At 34.8% G+C, this 17,218-nt stretch overlaps 2 protein-coding genes across 2 annotated transcripts; both read right to left on the bottom strand.

Moving 5' to 3' along the window:
- Positions 1 to 253: 253 nt before the first annotated feature.
- LOC141697818 (patellin-4-like) lies at positions 254 to 2,125 on the bottom strand. Its single transcript, XM_074502363.1, has 4 exons — positions 1,355 to 2,125; positions 1,132 to 1,256; positions 740 to 881; positions 254 to 604 (listed from the first exon to the last, which is right to left on the bottom strand). The coding sequence occupies exons 1-4, from the start codon at positions 2,123 to 2,125 to the stop codon at positions 350 to 352; spliced, it is 1,293 nt and encodes a 430-aa protein (XP_074358464.1). The 3' UTR covers positions 254 to 349.
- Positions 2,126 to 2,825: 700 nt separating this feature from the next.
- On the bottom strand, positions 2,826 to 16,338 carry LOC141697817 (structural maintenance of chromosomes protein 1). The gene is made up of 18 exons (XM_074502362.1): positions 15,717 to 16,338; positions 13,559 to 13,795; positions 12,913 to 13,146; positions 11,974 to 12,212; positions 11,178 to 11,444; positions 10,730 to 11,000; positions 10,103 to 10,227; positions 9,515 to 9,624; positions 9,313 to 9,420; positions 9,031 to 9,170; positions 7,719 to 7,808; positions 7,433 to 7,641; positions 7,141 to 7,310; positions 5,516 to 5,625; positions 5,056 to 5,432; positions 4,569 to 4,820; positions 3,203 to 3,430; positions 2,826 to 3,091 (listed from the first exon to the last, which is right to left on the bottom strand). Exons 1-18 carry the CDS (start codon positions 16,152 to 16,154, stop codon positions 3,046 to 3,048), a joined length of 3,651 nt encoding a protein of 1,216 aa, XP_074358463.1. The 5' UTR covers positions 16,155 to 16,338; the 3' UTR covers positions 2,826 to 3,045.
- Positions 16,339 to 17,218: the final 880 nt, after the last annotated feature.

The following is a 17,218-nucleotide window of genomic DNA, read 5'->3' as shown; positions in this document are numbered from 1 at the left end:
TGAAAACTTGTATACTAGGTAATCTACCAAAAATATTAATTCCAGTTAAAATTTACAGGCTAGTAAGTGTTCATTTTTCAAGTTGAAACTAAATTTAATAAGTTTCATTTTAATTGGCCTACTATCTACAAAAACTATAACAATCAATTGAGATAAATTTATAATCTTTAGTGTTTAGGCGGATAAGCTCGTACACTCGAAAACCCAACAGAAATTAAAGAACAGCTTCTGCCACGGCTGCCCTACCAAATGGTTCTTATACAAAGAAATCGCGTTTCTTTCCCATTCTTGTAATATTTATGTAGAGAAAGAAAGTACAAAACAAGTAATCAACTCCAATACACTGTCTTCATAATTTTAAATTTGTGGGAGTTGGTTTAATTGCGTATCTATAAAAGATATTTTTCTTTTTTAATGTGTGATTCTCTACAGTCAATACAATTTTTCCAGGCTCTCTAATATGAAATGAATTTCTTACGCTTCTCATTTTGTGTTCCTTTTGAAGTAATACTACGTAGGAACACTCGTCATCTGGTATAAATTCCTCCTTGTAATGGACTTCATGTCCCACCACTGTCAAGTCCCAAAACACAGTCACTCCTGCCTGCTCATTTTGTTTTTGTTCACAAACATTATTAATAATAACAATAAATAGGTAAAAGTTTTACTGCTTGCTTGCTTGCTTGATGAATATCTATAATTATCGAGACTAGTATTTCGATTTTTCAAAAGAATGTACCTTGTTAACAGGTATTTGGATACTTTGCGTTGCATTGGCTCTAACTTTAAGCTGAAAAACTTCGTCAACACAAGAAAAATCATCGTCCACCTCTCTTTTGAGTCCACCGTATTGAGCTGCTAAGTTTTCGGCTGCTATAAACCTGTTTATTATTTCAAACAAATTTAATTAATAAATCACAAAAGAGTTACACTTTTTTAAGTTGCCACAAAGCATATGTAAATAAATGGGTGGGACGAAGGGAGTAACAATTTTTTATTTTCCAGCAATTTTTTTGACTAATATGACTTATTGATAATGTGTTCTTGCAAATTCCAGGGTGAGGACTTGAGACACAGATAATAAATAAACCATTATTTTCCTATGGTAATTGATATATTCCATGTTCTTACTTGAGAAGGGTCTTGGTAACTTTACGTGGCTTCACAAAGAGAAACTTGTTTTCGTCCATCTGTGATAAGCGCCTTTGTTGTAGGGTATGATAAGCAAAAATCCAAAGAGGTACATTGATAAATACCTGCATCCATACAACGCTTTTGATTAAGCAATGTGAAGTGCCAAGGTATAAAAAGAAGTAATCTATGATGCAAAATTGCAGAACTGCAAAGCACTAACATATCTGAAAATCATTCCAGGATAGTTTTCTCGAAACACAATTAAGATACTCCGGAAGAAGAAGCGCAGTTCCTTCATTGCATTAGCAGGTGCATGATATAAATCCACAATCCGAAACACCGAGTTTGCGCCATCCGGTCTGAAATCAATGTGGTGGATACATTTTTCCATGAATTTTATGTTCCATCTTAGGAACGCCTCGCGTTTTTCCACTTTCACGGAGGATCTATCCTTGTGTAAATCTTTCCACTTGGATATCCCATGTGCAATGTAACATACTGGGTGCCCTTTCTTGTCTCTGCTTCCAATGTATCCTGCGTTTTCAAGATCAGGACCCAAATCTTCATCATGAATTTTGTCGATTTTGAGTCTTCTCCTCCATTTCAAGGTCTTTTGGATCATATTGAAGGCTTCAATGGCCTTGAAGTCTCTAGCTTTCAAGAACTTCGTAAGAATCACATCAGTGGCCTCATGGCCTTTACTAGGCAACAAGGGAACACCCCATAAAGTAAGCTCCCTGAGATTTCCTTCAACTTTTCCGCTTAGTATTTCTTTTTCATCTTCCCCGAGTAGAGAATTGCTGAGAATTGCATTTTCCACCTTTCCTCTTAATTCAACCAACGCTTTCTTTCTCGAATATTTAGTTTCTAAACAAATTATGGTTTCTTCATCACAACGATCTGTAATTTTTTCTTGCACATCATCAGCAGGACCAAAATATATAGGTTCATCTTCAGCTTCAAAATAAACAGATTCATCTTCATCTGACATTTTAATCAATTAGTTGGATATTCAGGCCAACCGGAGGGTTCTCGCTCCTACTGCAGGAGAGGTTTTTCTAAAGATATTTAATGGCGTTGTTTCCCTGTTGAAGTGCAACCAAATGAGACTTCAGAATAAGAGGGTCGTTTAAAGGCCAGACAGGTCTAAACTGATTTTAACCATCTGTTTCGTTGGAGCTAAATTTGGGGTCTATTCAGGTGGGGCCATATTTAGGGACATCGCTCGACTTGATTAACATCTGCATTATAATAATTATCGAAAAAAATATTTGCATTATAATATCTTCACATACAGACTAATGGAGACTCTGTTTTGATTCACACGGTTTGAGCATTCTGTTAACCTATCACAGCATGTAATATAATGTTAAATTGTGTAAGTATGCCTCCACTTTATCTGTTATTGCCAAAGGCCAATCTCACATGTAACAAATTACAGGTTCTCAAACTAATCCACAATCGGGAGGTTAAAAACCTAAAAGACGCGCCCTACGAAAAATTCCACTGGAACACATTTACCCGACAATTTTGCATGCAACACCCTTTTAAAAATCTTTACACAAATAACTATTACGAAAAGCTATGAGAATGCTGAAACACCTCCAGCCCGAAACCTACCACGCCACCATTAGAATGAAGAAAAGGTATCAACGGGGAAGTTTTTCTCTCTACTTGCCTTAACACGTAAATCTAAATGTTGTGACTAAATCTAGCATGAACTGCATTTAATAGTATGCACACGTTTTAAGAACACAAATACACAGTAGGAAAATTTAACATACATCCTTGAAAGTAAATGGAACAATATCTATAATTTCAGCTTCTACATGTATCGAACATCTGTTCATTTTCTCCAAGGGTCACACCAATTTATGTACTGGCCTACTCCTATCTCCCAATCAAAGCGCATTAATCGTGAAATTTTGTTAGGTCAAAGGTCAATGTTCTCGAGCAGCTGAAAAAAAACACAAGATCTTTAATCATTAGGATACAAGAAATTAGAGTGGTTTTCTAGCTCAGTGAAGAAGTAATGAATACTCTATAAACTTGAGATTAACAGACTGACCTCCTATCAGAATCTCTGTACACACCAACCAAAGCTTCAGCCTTGTCATAAAAGCTATCTTTCAAGGAAATCACGATACTCTGGAAACCGCTTCCTCCATCAGGATCCTGATTAACACGTGCTCCTCCGCAAGATTTTGAACGGATGAATCCAGCAACCTTGGCTACGTTCAGATTATCTAATGCAGCATCCACCTCATCCAATATAAAGAAGGGTGAGGGCTTATAACTGAAAATTCAAAAAAAAAAGTAATGGCAAGTGTTAGTTCCTTTAAAATAACACGTCCAACTGAAACAAAAGATGGCTACTAAAACTACAATGCAAGTGTTGGGAATTTAAACAAGCATATGCTATATAGATATTTTGTTGTGCCCCCAGTGGATACCCTTCAGTCCTGGTAACAAGAGTTCAGTGGTCCGAGTAATTTAACCTCAACCCCAAAAAATATAAAATTCTTGGAGTGCATATTCGGAAAGGGCATATCGGACTAGGTATAGATAAAAAATATCACATCTTTTGATTCAAATGCTTAAATCTAGTTTATTGAAAGAAAATTAGTCATTATGTTCTGCAAACATATAAAAACAATTAAAATTCTCCAACTTAATCCGTATGACCAGCTGTGTAACACATCCTTAAAAAATGACATGTTAACACATGAAAGTAAAAATGAAGTGATGCCTCACTACTCCGCAGCTATGAGGGTTACCGACTTACCTTGATATAAAAAGTACAGCTTCTAGCAAACATATACACTTTAGGCAAGGAAACTAATAGGTGAACATTCTCATTTCTACTTAAAACTAAGTATACTACTCTCTCTGTCCCTTTAGGAAATATAAGTTGGGGGACGGGGACTCGGCACGCATTTTAACACTCCTCTATAACATAGTTTCATAAATTAATTTAATTTCTTTTTTCTTCTAAATAGAAATTTGATGTTTGAAGTTTAATTCAAAAAAAGAAAATTTTAAAAATAAAATGGAAGTATACTTTATATTCACCTTAAAATGTGTGCCAAACATTGAAAAGAACTGTATAGAATTGAATGGGACGGAGGGAGTATTAAATTATAAATAATCAATTCACCCAGTACTTCCTACACGATCTCAAAAATAGGAGATGATCTTTATACAGGATGTTAGAAGCACATGCACACATAGTTGGGTACTACACTGATCTAACACGTAACCATTAAGGAACAGTTGGTGACTGATTATTAAACAAACGGCCATCTGAGCTTTGGAAATTAACAGGTATCTAGATCTGTGCTTAAAACAACCAAAATAATGAGATATTTTAGGAGCTTTACAGAGAACCAATGACTAATTAGGCTTAATTAAATTATTAACTAATAACTACAAACCTGTGGATAGAGAAGAGCAGTGCAAGTGCTGCAACAGTCTTTTCACCACCAGATAGCTGTTCCATATCACGGAAGCGCTTTGTTGGGGGCATAGCAGTGAATTTAATCCCATGTAAAAATGGCTCATCTTCATTATCCAAGTTCAGATACGCAGTTCCACCCAGCGGATGTGTACTGCTCTTGGTTAATTGCTTGTAAATCTTGTCAATATTACCAGAAATATGGCTAAAAGCTTCCATAAATAACCCGTACCTGTAATCAAGCATAATGTATATGATCAGGAGAAATACATTCTCAAAAGCCACAGATTTCCAAAAAATAACAATTATAAAGTTCAGCAAACAAGACTTTGCATTTTTTCACCCAATAGGATATTTTATTTCCTTCTCCAAAAAGATATAATTTTCAAGAAGACTTGCCATTATGAGAAACTGTAACCTATTTTATATATCAAGATTTGTTAATAATTCAGGACAACAAACACTACCTATTCTGCTTCACTCTATTAAACTCGCCTGCCGCTTCTTTTTCTTCATTTCTTGCTTCTTCAAACTCTTTATTTACAGCTCTCTCCTTCTCTTGCAAGGCCTCGTACTGATCTAAGGCTTTTAAATTTGGAGCAGTTCTTTCTATTTCAGAAACTATAGAACTGATTTTTTGTTTAAATTCCACATCAAGCTTCTCTCGGTCAGACTGTTTCAGGTTTTGCTGATGAGATCTACTTAATTCACTAAAATCAATGACAGGGCCAGATGTTGATCCAGTATCCATTGCATCTGGGACTGTGGGGAGTATTATCTGTTCAAGCTCACATTTCTCCAAAATTTCCTGCTTCCTTGAATTCAGCTGCTCAATCTGTGTCTCCTGAAATTATATGATGTATCAAAAGACCAGTTAGTAACCAATTGAATTATCATAATTCATATAGATGATAATTAAAAACTAACCTTTGTTTTAATTTGTCGGTTATGTTTGCTTATGTTTGTTGTAGAAGCAGAAATCTTTTTCTTCCATTCCTGTATATCTTTCTCACACTCTTCTGACTTGGACTTCCAGTCTACAGAAAGGAGGGGTGCAAAGCAGAGTGGTATTGTTACATTCAGAATTATCCATAACCAAAATCGACAAGTAACAGAAGATGGCAGTGAAATTAAGAAGAACTATAAACACAGGTTTCAGAACAAAACAGTTACTTGGTGAAATCACTTCGCTCATCCTAAAGCTATGGAAACAGCAGTTTTCCAACGATGCATTTAGTAAGAAGTATTACACGTATGCAAGAATATGCTTATATTGAAAATATATATTGCAACAAAAAAAAACATAAGGAATCACTCTATCATCAGGCATGAAAACAACACTATTTGTTACTAAGTAACAAGAAATCGTGTTTTAAGAGACTTGAAAAATAATCTTAATCATCAAACACGGTACAATTTTCACTATATGTAACAGGAAATTAATTAATTAGCAATAACCCTACAACACTTCAAAAGAGCCATATAGTTTGTACAATTTTGTAAATATATTGAAATATATTTTATAACTACTATAAGCACCATTCATACCGGATATTATTCACTACACCAGATTATTACCCACACCTTGTGAGGTCGAGTAATTAGAAACTACTAAAAAACGAATATTACATATTGTAGCAGTAAGCTTTCAAAGGCATTTCGAGGCATTCTTTTCTCCATATATAATACATCCACACAAGGACTTAGTTTGATTCTGAATTGCGGAGCCCATGTACTTGCAAACACAAAAAAATATAAGAAACTATTTGTAGACATCACACGCACACACAGACACACACGCAAAAGCGTTACAATTGTAAAGATCCATAATCTCATTATCCCTATATGATACGCTATCAGCCCATCACTATACATATTAACTTTAACTCTCTTCTCCAAATGACTTGGATACTTCCAACCTTAACCCTTAATTATACACGCTAGGACCAGATAACAGCAATTGAGCTACAAATAAAACATGTTGAACTCCGATTGATAAGGAAGCTGGGTGATAAAAATTATAGCAGTACAGGACTCTACAGTCTAGTAGAAGATACTGATATAAATTTTAAAACGGGTAACACAAGAGCTAAGTTCGTCATATTTAGGAAAAATTGTATTTTCTCTCACTATTCCACACCATGAATCCCAATCATGTAGTTGCTTTTAATTTCTTCCTTTTAATGAAGTGGATAATGACTGGTACCCTTGAACTTGTTATACTAAACAAAATATCATCTCATCATAATAATAGACTAACACTGCCATCTGGTAAATTCTAAAGGAAACTGCTCCTGCAAACACATACATATGCACCTAGAAGCCTCTCAGCAGCAGCGAATAGAGTAAGCTTGATTTGAATTCATGCTATATTAACAGATAATACAATTTCAACCGTTGGTCACAAGTTAGAGGCTGTCACAAAAAGACTCATGATGCACGTGCAATTTACTGAAAGAAAGAAACTTGCTGATCATAACGAAATATTTAAAAGTAAAAGATGTAGTTTATCTGAAAAAGTGAATGTCTGCAGCCTGAAATATCAAACCTACCCTGTGCTTCCATCTTCCAATGATCAATCTCATCTGTTGCTTTCTCCATAGCAGACTGAAGTTCCTTTTCTCTTTCCTCAACCACTTTTAATGAATTCTTTAGAGTATTAAGTGCTGATTCCAGCTTAGCAAATCGTGAATCCATGTCTCGGTTTTGTTCGTACTCCAGCCTGAAAATTTAAAGATCAAAAGCTTGATAATGATAATCAAGTTAACAAAAATCAAATAGCAGACAACTATATATAGAGAAAGTACATGGCACAAGCTAGAAACACCACAAAGGTATACATACTGGTACTTCAGCTTAGACTGCTGACTACGCAAGTTTAGCCTTTGTTCAGCATTCTGCTCAACCGCCATGAGCTGGTTCTCTTCATATTCACGGATGTTCTTCACCCCAACAGACTCGCTAAACTTCTTATAAATGCGGTCAACGATATCATTGATTCTTTTATCTAGTGTAGAGATCTTGGAATTTCTTGAATTAATGATATCTTTTAGCTGGAAAAAAAATACTCAAACTTACTTTGACAGTTACAAATAATATCAAAACCGGACATTTATGGTCAGCAAGGCACCTTTTGAAGCTCTGGACTACGACGACCAATCTCTTTTTCGATATTAACTTTCTCATCCTCCAATTTTCGGAGTTTATCAGCAATACTTTTCTGTAAAACAGAGATCTAAGTATAAAGTAATCCAAGAAAATGCATGCAGAATGTGCTGCGACATGTTCCAATCTATGCATAGGATGGAGTACAATCAACAAAATGAAGCAACAGAACATTTAGCCCTCGTAAAGTTAACAAGATTTATAAGGCACGTCAGTTACATTATGGAAAAAGCACCAACACTTAATAAGTTTAGTAGTTTAGACTGACTGCAACATGGCCAAATTTAGTAGAGGGGGTGTACCAAAACTCAGCTCACTATATTTCTACTATTGGTAGTCTGCCACATTGGAACATTCAATTATCAGTTCAGGTCAAACCAAAGAGATGACTTTATCCGTGCAGAAATCCTCCATAAAGTAGATTCATAGTTCAGCTCTGATAATCCTTTAGATAGTAAACTAGGTACAGAGATATATAACTTACTCCAAGTAATGGTCAATAGGAATAGACAGTAAAGTTCCGATAGGTCCGATAATGATACAGAAAGCCAACTAAGTCCAAATCAGAGCTGTTAAGTCCAAATCGGAGCTGTTATGATCCTCTTCCATTGAAAATGAACCACAGCCATTGACGACAGCCAATAGCCAGTAAAATATAAAAAATAATACATCCTCTGTCCCAGTCTACAACCCTCTTTGATTTGGCACAACGATTATTGTAAATATTATATTCTAAAAACCAAATCTTCCCCGTATATACTATATACACATAAGCTCTCCGTTCATAATTTATCCATAAATGTAAGAGTAAAAGAAAATTGCATTTATAATAAGAACTACAGGTACACAAAGTGTAGGGAAGTTTTAGTTAATTGATTTGAGAGTCTACTTGAAGTCAAACCAAAAAGAACACTTTAGCCACACAGGATCCATAAGAAAATTCACGCGTCAGCTCTGATGGTCCTTCAGATATTAAAGTAGGTACAAATATACATCTAACTTCAACTAAAGGTCAAAAGGGCATCCACAGTAACGTTACCATAGGTCAGATGATGGTTCAGCGAGCTCACTAATTCCAAATCGGAGCTGGTATAAGCCTAATTTGGAAAGTTTTAGTTAATTGATCTGAGGGTCTACTTGAGATTCAGTTTGACAATTGTAAACAGAAAATTTTAGGACCAAAAGAACCGAGTCAGAATTAATATTACACGCAAACTAGTTAGGAGCCTGCTATAATTAGTAGTGAGAAATAAATACATATTGTAACACTGTAAAACCTTTTCAATTTCAGCATATTGAATTTTTTTCTCTAATCCACTAATCCTCCCAGATGCTTCAGATTCCCTAAGCTGCATCTCTCTTAAAGATCCGAGTCCGTCCAACTCTGACTCAAAAGCTTCCTTCTTCTTTTTAAGCCCTAAAACAATAAAACAATTGTTAAACAAATCAAATATATGATGCCGCTAGAAGTTAAAAGATAATGTACCCCAAGTGCTTAAAAGAATTTTCTTATTGCTAGTTGTTCACAGAAGCACAATAAAAGACTACAACCACAATACCTTCGATCTTTTTATCATCCCACTTATGTGACCTTGCTTCCATGCCGCCACTGGTACCACCAGTCATGGTACCAGCCTTCGTCAGTAATATACCATCAACAGTCACAACTACAAAACAATCCAAATCATTTTCCAATATCTAATCACGAGTATAAAAAAAATATTGCGGTAGCAGGGAAAAAAGGACAGCATAATGGTTCACCTTTATGTCTTTCACCACTCCAACTCAGACGCTTAGCTTCATTCAGTTCATCACAAACTAGCGTATTTCCAACCGCAAATAAAACAGCATTTTCCAAGTTTGCAGAAAATGTGTAACTGTTAAGCATAAACAGACTGCACTTTTATAGAATTTCAATTGTAAGGTTGCCTTTTCACTTTCCCCCTCCACAAAAAAACGAAAAAACAGATGTGAACTTATTTTTTAAAGAGACAAAAACAGACAATTAACAGGAAATGATGACTTAAAAATCATGATCAGTAGTTTGAATTCATTGAAATCGAGGTAAGACCACAAAATTTTACAAACCACATTTTCTCTGTTGGAAACAAAAGGGCCTAACACATCAGGGGAAGCAAAGAACCTTTTACAAAATGCTCAACCACCAGAATACAATGCACTTGTGTTGATAGTTTAGAAGCAAGCAACAGATGAAACATTAAGTGAACATGCCATAAGAAAAAAAGGCTGCATCCACCATGCTCACTGCTGAGAACCCTCTTCTAGATGAATAGCATGCTTTAGTGTTAAAAAAGAGATATTCAATCTATGTAAAACATCAAAGGATATTCAATTACATCAAAGATCAGTTTTGCAGTTCCTCCTAATGTCCGTAATTTCTCACTGACCGCCTTTATACGAACCGACTGAAGAGGTATAAAAGTCTGAGGAGGAAGTCTTTGTTCTTTCAAATACTGCAGATAATCAAGTAGAGGATTTGTAGTTACCATGTACATCCAAATACAAATTCCATATTGAAAGCGAAAGATAAGAAAACACAACGAAATAGCCCATGCATCGAATGTTAATTAGATGTTCATTTATGACAATCTTTTTGTGAGAGAGGAACCAGGGACCAGAGAGCACACGTCATCCCCTCTGAATAATAATCCTTCATATTGCAAACCAGAACTCAATTTTGTAATTCCCCCACAAATCAATGAATTGATAAAAGTGAAGTACCAACGTCCATCAGAATGAGGTGAAGCATGGCATTGACAAGTAGATATGGTTTGGGAATTCAAGTGCAAGTTGCATGATCAGTTACAAGGATGAAATGCTTCAGGGGGAACTTTTATAATTGAATATTTCTAGTTGAGACAAACATGATAAAGTAACGCATGTTGACAAGGACAGAAAACTGAGAAGATGTACCAACAGAGATTCCCTTGCTATAACAAGTTCATCAAGTTTTACCTTAATGCATTCTTTTCCTGTGTGTTCATCCTCGACAACTACAGCATCCATAAATTTTCCCATTGCTACAGTGACAGCAAGGTTATATTTTGTATGTCTTGGCCTGCAAAGCTCAGTCATACGGCCATGGACACCAGAAAACAGACGTTTGAGTGTATCAACTGCTTGAGACACCCTGGCATCCCTCTCATTTTCATGTCTGTCAGCCTTCAATTCGCGCAGTTCATTTTCTACTTCACCAATTTTTTTCCTTAAATTATCATGTCTGCGTCTGTAAAGTACAAGGCATGATATTCAACTAGGAAGTAGGAACCATAATACATGAAAACACATGGAAGTAATTCATGCTGCTGTTGCAAAGGATAGGTCAAAGAAGAACTACAATAACATATATACATAAACTTGACTTCAAAAAACTGCCCATTATTATAGAATGCAATCCACAAACCTAGAATCTTCAAGTTTCTCTTTCAACTCACGTTGCTCCTTATTCGCTCGTGCGAGTTCTTCTTTGTTCTTCCCAGATGTATCAAGCATCTTCTTTAGTCTACTTTGCATTTGTTTCTCCTGTGACTCCAGCTCATTCTTCCGACTCACCAATTGTTGAAGATTCTCTTCCAAATTTTTTTGTGCTTCAATGTCAGCATGTTGTTGCCTATCTTGAACCTCTTTCTCATCCCTTAACTTTGCAGTTTTCATTCCAGCTTCCTCTTTACTGCAAATCACACCTTTCTGTGATTACTTCAAGGTATATAGAAAGACTATATCAAATAAACATTTTGTTTAAGGAACATTTACCCTCCAGAAGCATCGACTCATGTGAATATACCTATATAGCTGGTTGCAAATTTTAGTTATCCATTTTGTTGTACTGTGGAACAAATATAACTTCACCCATAAGGGGATATACTAGGTTTTGAGACTTTAACAGTCTTCATACATATATATCATATATCGTACCAAATTACTATTAACTATATAATTGTAAAGCTTTTCTAAAGGAAATTTAAAAATTTCAGTATTCCCTCCTACTATCGCAAGGAACCAGCATTTTCTGGTAACAGCAAACGACCTATCAACTTATATGAGGTGAATAAGATACGGTTTGATGACATATCAGGTCGACCGAAAGTGGCATAACAAAAAAAAACTGGAGTGACATGAAATGTGGCCTATCTTGAAAAGTGTTGTTGCTAGAGTGTCTCATATTCCATTAGGAATTATGCATATGCTGATGCACTTACATTTGGTGGTAAGTATCCAATTGGCTTTCAACTAGCTGAAGTTTCTCTCCACCATCTTGACTTTTTTGCTTTAGCTCATCCAGCTGTTTACTTAGATCCTCCAAGTCATTCTGAAGCTTTCTTATCTCACCGGCATGCTTTTGCTTTTCAACCTTCTTCTTTTCAAGATCTTTCTCTGTACTCTTAATTTTTTTAGTAATCCGGGATCTCTCCTCATTTAATTTTAGAACTTCAGGTCTCTGCACAAAGAAATGGTCCATATCCCACAAGCATTAAAACAGAGACCCGGGTTGAACAAAAATATACTCATATTTATGCAGCAAAGAATATGTTGATAATATATACTCAAAAAAACAGACTTGTAGCGAGGCACTAGCAATGCTAATACTATAATTTTTTTAAACATTAAAGATTCTTGTTGAAAGACAATGTTGGGCAACTGTATAAGTGAACACAAAATTATAATGTCAGCAGATTTTTTTCCCTACTCTATTAATTTTCCGGTTTGGTCAAGGGAATATCACTTAAACTGTTTTCTGCCTGTCATCTAAAGCCCCTACGCAAGATGGAGATGTATTACGTCTTTGAACACTCCGAATTTACACATAATGTCGAAGGGCACACGTACAGTATATCCAACTAAATTTTAGGCAGCAAGTAATTTAAGGTGGTAGAACCATCAAAATATGTAGCAGATCTTTAGGCCATCCAGGAAAGAGAGTATGAGGACAAATCTATAGAAATACTCTTATAAGAGTGCTCAACAACCACTATTGAAGAAACAATTTTAATTGAAGATGTAACACACGCATGCTAGGCTGAGAGTCAAAAGAGGCATATCAACAAAAAGAAATATCATATTAAGATATATGCAGATTGCATTATGCCAACTTTAGCACGAGATTACAGCAATCTATTCAGAAATTATACTCCACTCACATTTTTCTCGAGTCTGTTCTTTCTCTCTGCAATCTTCTTTTCACATTGAGCAATCTCTTTTAGATATTTGGCCTGCTCTTTCTTTTTCCGGCTTGATTCACTTTCATATGTCTCTAGTTCTTGGACAATCTCTTCACGGCTTTTTTCTTCAGCATCTATATCATTATTAGCCTTTTCAAAATCCATCTCTAAGTTCGATAATTGCCATAAAAAGTGTTCTTTCTTCAATGATTTCTGCAAAAGAGCAACATCAATGAACAAAATGTTCTTAAAAATGAGTTTACGCAACTCACTAGGCCACTAGCATAATAGACGACTCCTCCCATGGCACACACACTGCAGGAGAGGAACATAAATGGCATAATTTTACACAAAAATGGTATTCACGAGGAGATTTTTAATTAAGCAAGCATATAACACAGACCTAACTAGTTTTGACCCCTTAAGACTTCCATACATTCTATATCATCCTTGTATGAACAAGCAGTTCGCATACACCAAGAACAAGCAGCAAATATATTTCATTTTTTATCTCATTTGCACAAGGGGAGAGAGATAATTTTTAGTAACAAAGAAATGAAACTATAAATAGGGTTCTGTTAAATATAATGTACATTAACAGTCAACAGATAGAACTATATATTACCAGTTGATCTTGCAAACGAAGATGTTTTTCAGCCTCCTCCTTTTGTTCTTTCTTCTGTTTTCTTTCCATAACTATAGTCCTTTTTTTCTGATAAACGAGTGCTGACTTCTCTTCAGCTTCACCTTTTTTTACTTCCAGTTCTTCGTACTCTCTCTTGTATTCATCTGATCCAGAAATTTGCTCAAGCAGAGCAGTAAGCTCTTTCGGATTTTTGGATGCTATAGATTCCACGTCACCCTATCCCAAAAATGGAAAAACAAGATTGATTAGCAAGACGCCTCCCATAGAAATCAATGAACTATTACTTTATAAAATATGGTACATCTAGAGACTTCTAAATAATTGAAGGTGGCACCAATTGCATCTCTGAAGTGTACTTTCATAAAATTTAATACCACACCTTCAATAAGAATTTCTAAGCCTAAGAATATTATATAGCTTATTGCAAATAATGGCATGTATATTGGAGCAGGTTTCTGAGTTGCACTGTCTGCATCTTTGCTATCATGTTTATCTTATTACAATAATACTATCACATGTATTTAACTAAATAAAAGATACCCCTTTGAAAGAATGGTTCCCTAAAACTAGTTGCAAGAAAAAAGACTGTTAGACCTAAATTAAAACTTGACATAGATAACAATCCTTTGTCACACCCCATAAAAAGGTTGAATGGTTATATGTGCCAAATTTTATCCGGTCTGACTGATTACATATACATTTTTCTTTTTGATCAATTCTAGAATTATATAAATATAGCTTATCAGCGGCCGAGGCCGCAAGTGCTGAGAGTGCACGGAAGAATACTCTCAAAGTATTTTTTAAATAACTAATAGAAAATTATCATTTAGATTCAAACCTTTTGATAGGTCAATAAAAACATTTGACCCCTTTAGATATACAATTGCAATTTGGCTCACTCACCCTCAACAGATCTATAAAAGTTAAAATTAGAGGTGCAAAATTTTTTACATCAACAAGGAGTCAAGGATCATATTCCAGTAATCCATTTTTGCAAAAAAACAAACGATGCTCGAAAAGATAACATATTCCAACATTCAACATTTTATGATTACACCTCTAATTCTTGGGATAGGCAAAATTTTCATTCCAAAATGAGGGTCCATTAAACTCTTAAATAATTTAATTGACTACATAAATCTCGTGTTTCCCAATCAATAAGCACCAATAGAGTTCACAATAATGATACCAAACGTACCTAAAGAGGATTTCTAAGCCTATCAATATTTTTGAATTGAAGTAAAAAATACACAGATTACATACTAAAGAATCCCTTTACATGCATGATTTAAACAGTCAAATGCTAGATGAAAACGGAAGTGAAAATTTTAAGATTGAATCCTAGGTTTTGAAAGCCTATATGAATCGAAGCCTTAAATAATGTGAACCTAATCAATACACCTGCAATTTAACTTTTCAGGTTTTAACTTGCACTTTATCTTCAGCAGATATACATACACGAATGATAAATGATAACTATTAATACTGCAACTAGATAAATTATACAATAGGGATTAATGACAAAAGTAAATCATGTTGAACTTTAAGTTCACTATGTCATATTTCCATGTCTCGCTCAAAGCAAAGTTGATAATTCTTGTCTTCTGAACTTCAAAATTAGAAAGACTCGCAGCATAACTAATTTGACATTATTACAGTGTAAATACATAGTTCTCTTATCACCGATTCAATATCTACCACTACCGGCCAGTTTGTTAAACCAGCTTATAAATTAGTACTTATGACTTAAAAACCGACATAAAAATTGAATATTAGCATGTATTAACAGGTTGCTTAACAAACTAAACATTGTACGTAACTTGACTAAACATAGCATAATATTATCCTCATACACCTAACACATCAGTGATTTTATGTCATTCCTAATTTTTTTATAACATATAGAAAAAACACTTTCAGATTAAACTATCTAAGATTTAAGTTATGAACTACCTATCTAACATTTAAGTTATTAACTATCTTTACATATTAAGCTGAGCCACCCCAAACCATATTTCCAACTACATCTCCGATATAAATTTTAACTATCTAGTTCAACAATTCTAAAACATTACATACATCGACAATAAATAGCAAAAAACTACACTAAACTAACGTAATAATCAAAATTCAGTACCTGAAACACCAAAAAATTCCTAGCCTTAACCAAAATCCCGAGCGACTTCAACTTAGCACCATAAGCGTCCCACGTAACCGCCTTATCATTAATCCGATACTCGCTACCACCGGCACTACTAATCGTCCTCGTAAAATGCAATTCCTCTCCATTAGCAAGCAAATAAACCAAACTAACAAACGCTCTCCGACCTCTCTGTTCCTTCTCCTTATCATCGAAAGCATAAATCAAGTCTTTCAACTGCGCGCCACGGAGATGACCGGTTCGAACACCGAGAACGAAGCTAATAGCGTCCATTAAGTTGGATTTACCGGCTCCATTAGGGCCGATAATGGCGGTGAAGTCGTAGAAGGGACCGATTGTTTGGAATCCTTTGTATGATTTGAAGTTTTCGAGTTCGATTCGGTGGATTTTGCCCGGTGATGGGAGAGATGGCATCGTTGTTGAGTTTCTAGCCCTAAAATATTGCGTGTGTGTGTGTGTGTGAGAGAGAGAGAGAGAGATTTGAAATTTGGGGGAAAAAATTTAGAACCCTAGAAGTTTGTGTGAGAAAGGGGGGAAATGAGTAAAGTGTAGTGGAGGGAGTTGGTTACGATTGAATTGGAATGGATGGATTTAGGTGCTTGTTTTTAACGGAGGGGATTTAGGGGCTTTCTTCTTTGGAATGAGAATACAGGGGTTCGGATCGGGTATCCGATCCGACGGATACCCGATCCGAAATTCGAAATTTTGAATTTACCGAACTCGATTTTTTAAACTTGGATATAAATTTAATTTTTAAACCCGAAAATATTTGGATTTGAATTTGGATATTAGGTATACCGATCTGAAACCCGACCCGAAATCTGAAACTCTATCTAAACCCGAAATCCGAAAAAAAACCCGAATTATTATTATATATATATTAATTATATATAAAAAATATTAGAATTTTATATATTACATATTATAATATTATATAATATATATATTATCATATACTTTATAAATATTATTATATAATTTTTAGAACATATATTTTTATATTTATGTTAAAAATTAACTAATTATAAAGTTTAATGAAATATAATTATTCAATCATTTAAACGGGTGGTAAGTTTTATAAGGCTAACAAAACATTTTTAGTAATAAATCTAAAAACTAGGTATCAATTGAGTTGATTTTTTAAATATGAGTTATACATATAATAACACAATTAATGATGTGATGGAGTGGTTGAAAATGACACGTTAAAACTCTTCCTCTAAAAGTCACATGTTCGATCCCAAACACTTGTAATATCAATAATTATACAAATTTTCAGATTTTGAGTTCGGGTTCGGGTTTCAGGTTTCAAGTTCGGGTATATATATCCAATTCATAACTGTTCCTGATGCTCCTAGAAAAACATGTCATAACTGTGGAAGTTCTAACCATCTGGCTTCTTTTTGCAGGAAGAATAAGAACATAAACTCCTTACCTTCAAGGTCAAGAGTTAAGAGTCAGTCTGTTAGATATAGGCC

The sequence above is a fragment of the Apium graveolens genome, chromosome 11 (genome assembly GCF_009905375.1).
Source record: "Apium graveolens cultivar Ventura chromosome 11, ASM990537v1, whole genome shotgun sequence".
Taxonomy (NCBI): domain Eukaryota; kingdom Viridiplantae; phylum Streptophyta; class Magnoliopsida; order Apiales; family Apiaceae; genus Apium; species Apium graveolens.
The sequence above is the reverse complement of the archived record's forward strand: the minus strand, read 5'-3'. Positions and strand labels throughout refer to the sequence as shown.

Bases quoted from the DNA above. Each gene is read 5' to 3' on its own strand.
- LOC141697818 (XM_074502363.1), bottom strand. From the start codon at position 2,125: ATGTCAGATGAAGATGAATCTGTTTATTTTGAAGCTGAAGATGAACCT. The intron at 1,257-1,354 runs GTTAGTGCTTTG...GTATGGATGCAG, and splicing joins CTGGAATGATTTTCAGATAT to GTATTTATCAATGTACCTCT. The intron at 882-1,131 runs GTAAGAACATGG...AATAATAAACAG, and splicing joins GTTACCAAGACCCTTCTCAA to GTTTATAGCAGCCGAAAACT.
- LOC141697817 (XM_074502362.1), bottom strand. From the start codon at position 16,154: ATGCCATCTCTCCCATCACCGGGCAAAATCCACCGAATCGAACTCGAA. The intron at 13,796-15,716 runs GTACTGAATTTT...TTTTTGGGATAG, and splicing joins GGAATTTTTTGGTGTTTCAG to GGTGACGTGGAATCTATAGC. The intron at 11,001-11,177 runs GTTTGTGGATTG...TGTACTTTACAG, and splicing joins GAGAAACTTGAAGATTCTAG to ACGCAGACATGATAATTTAA.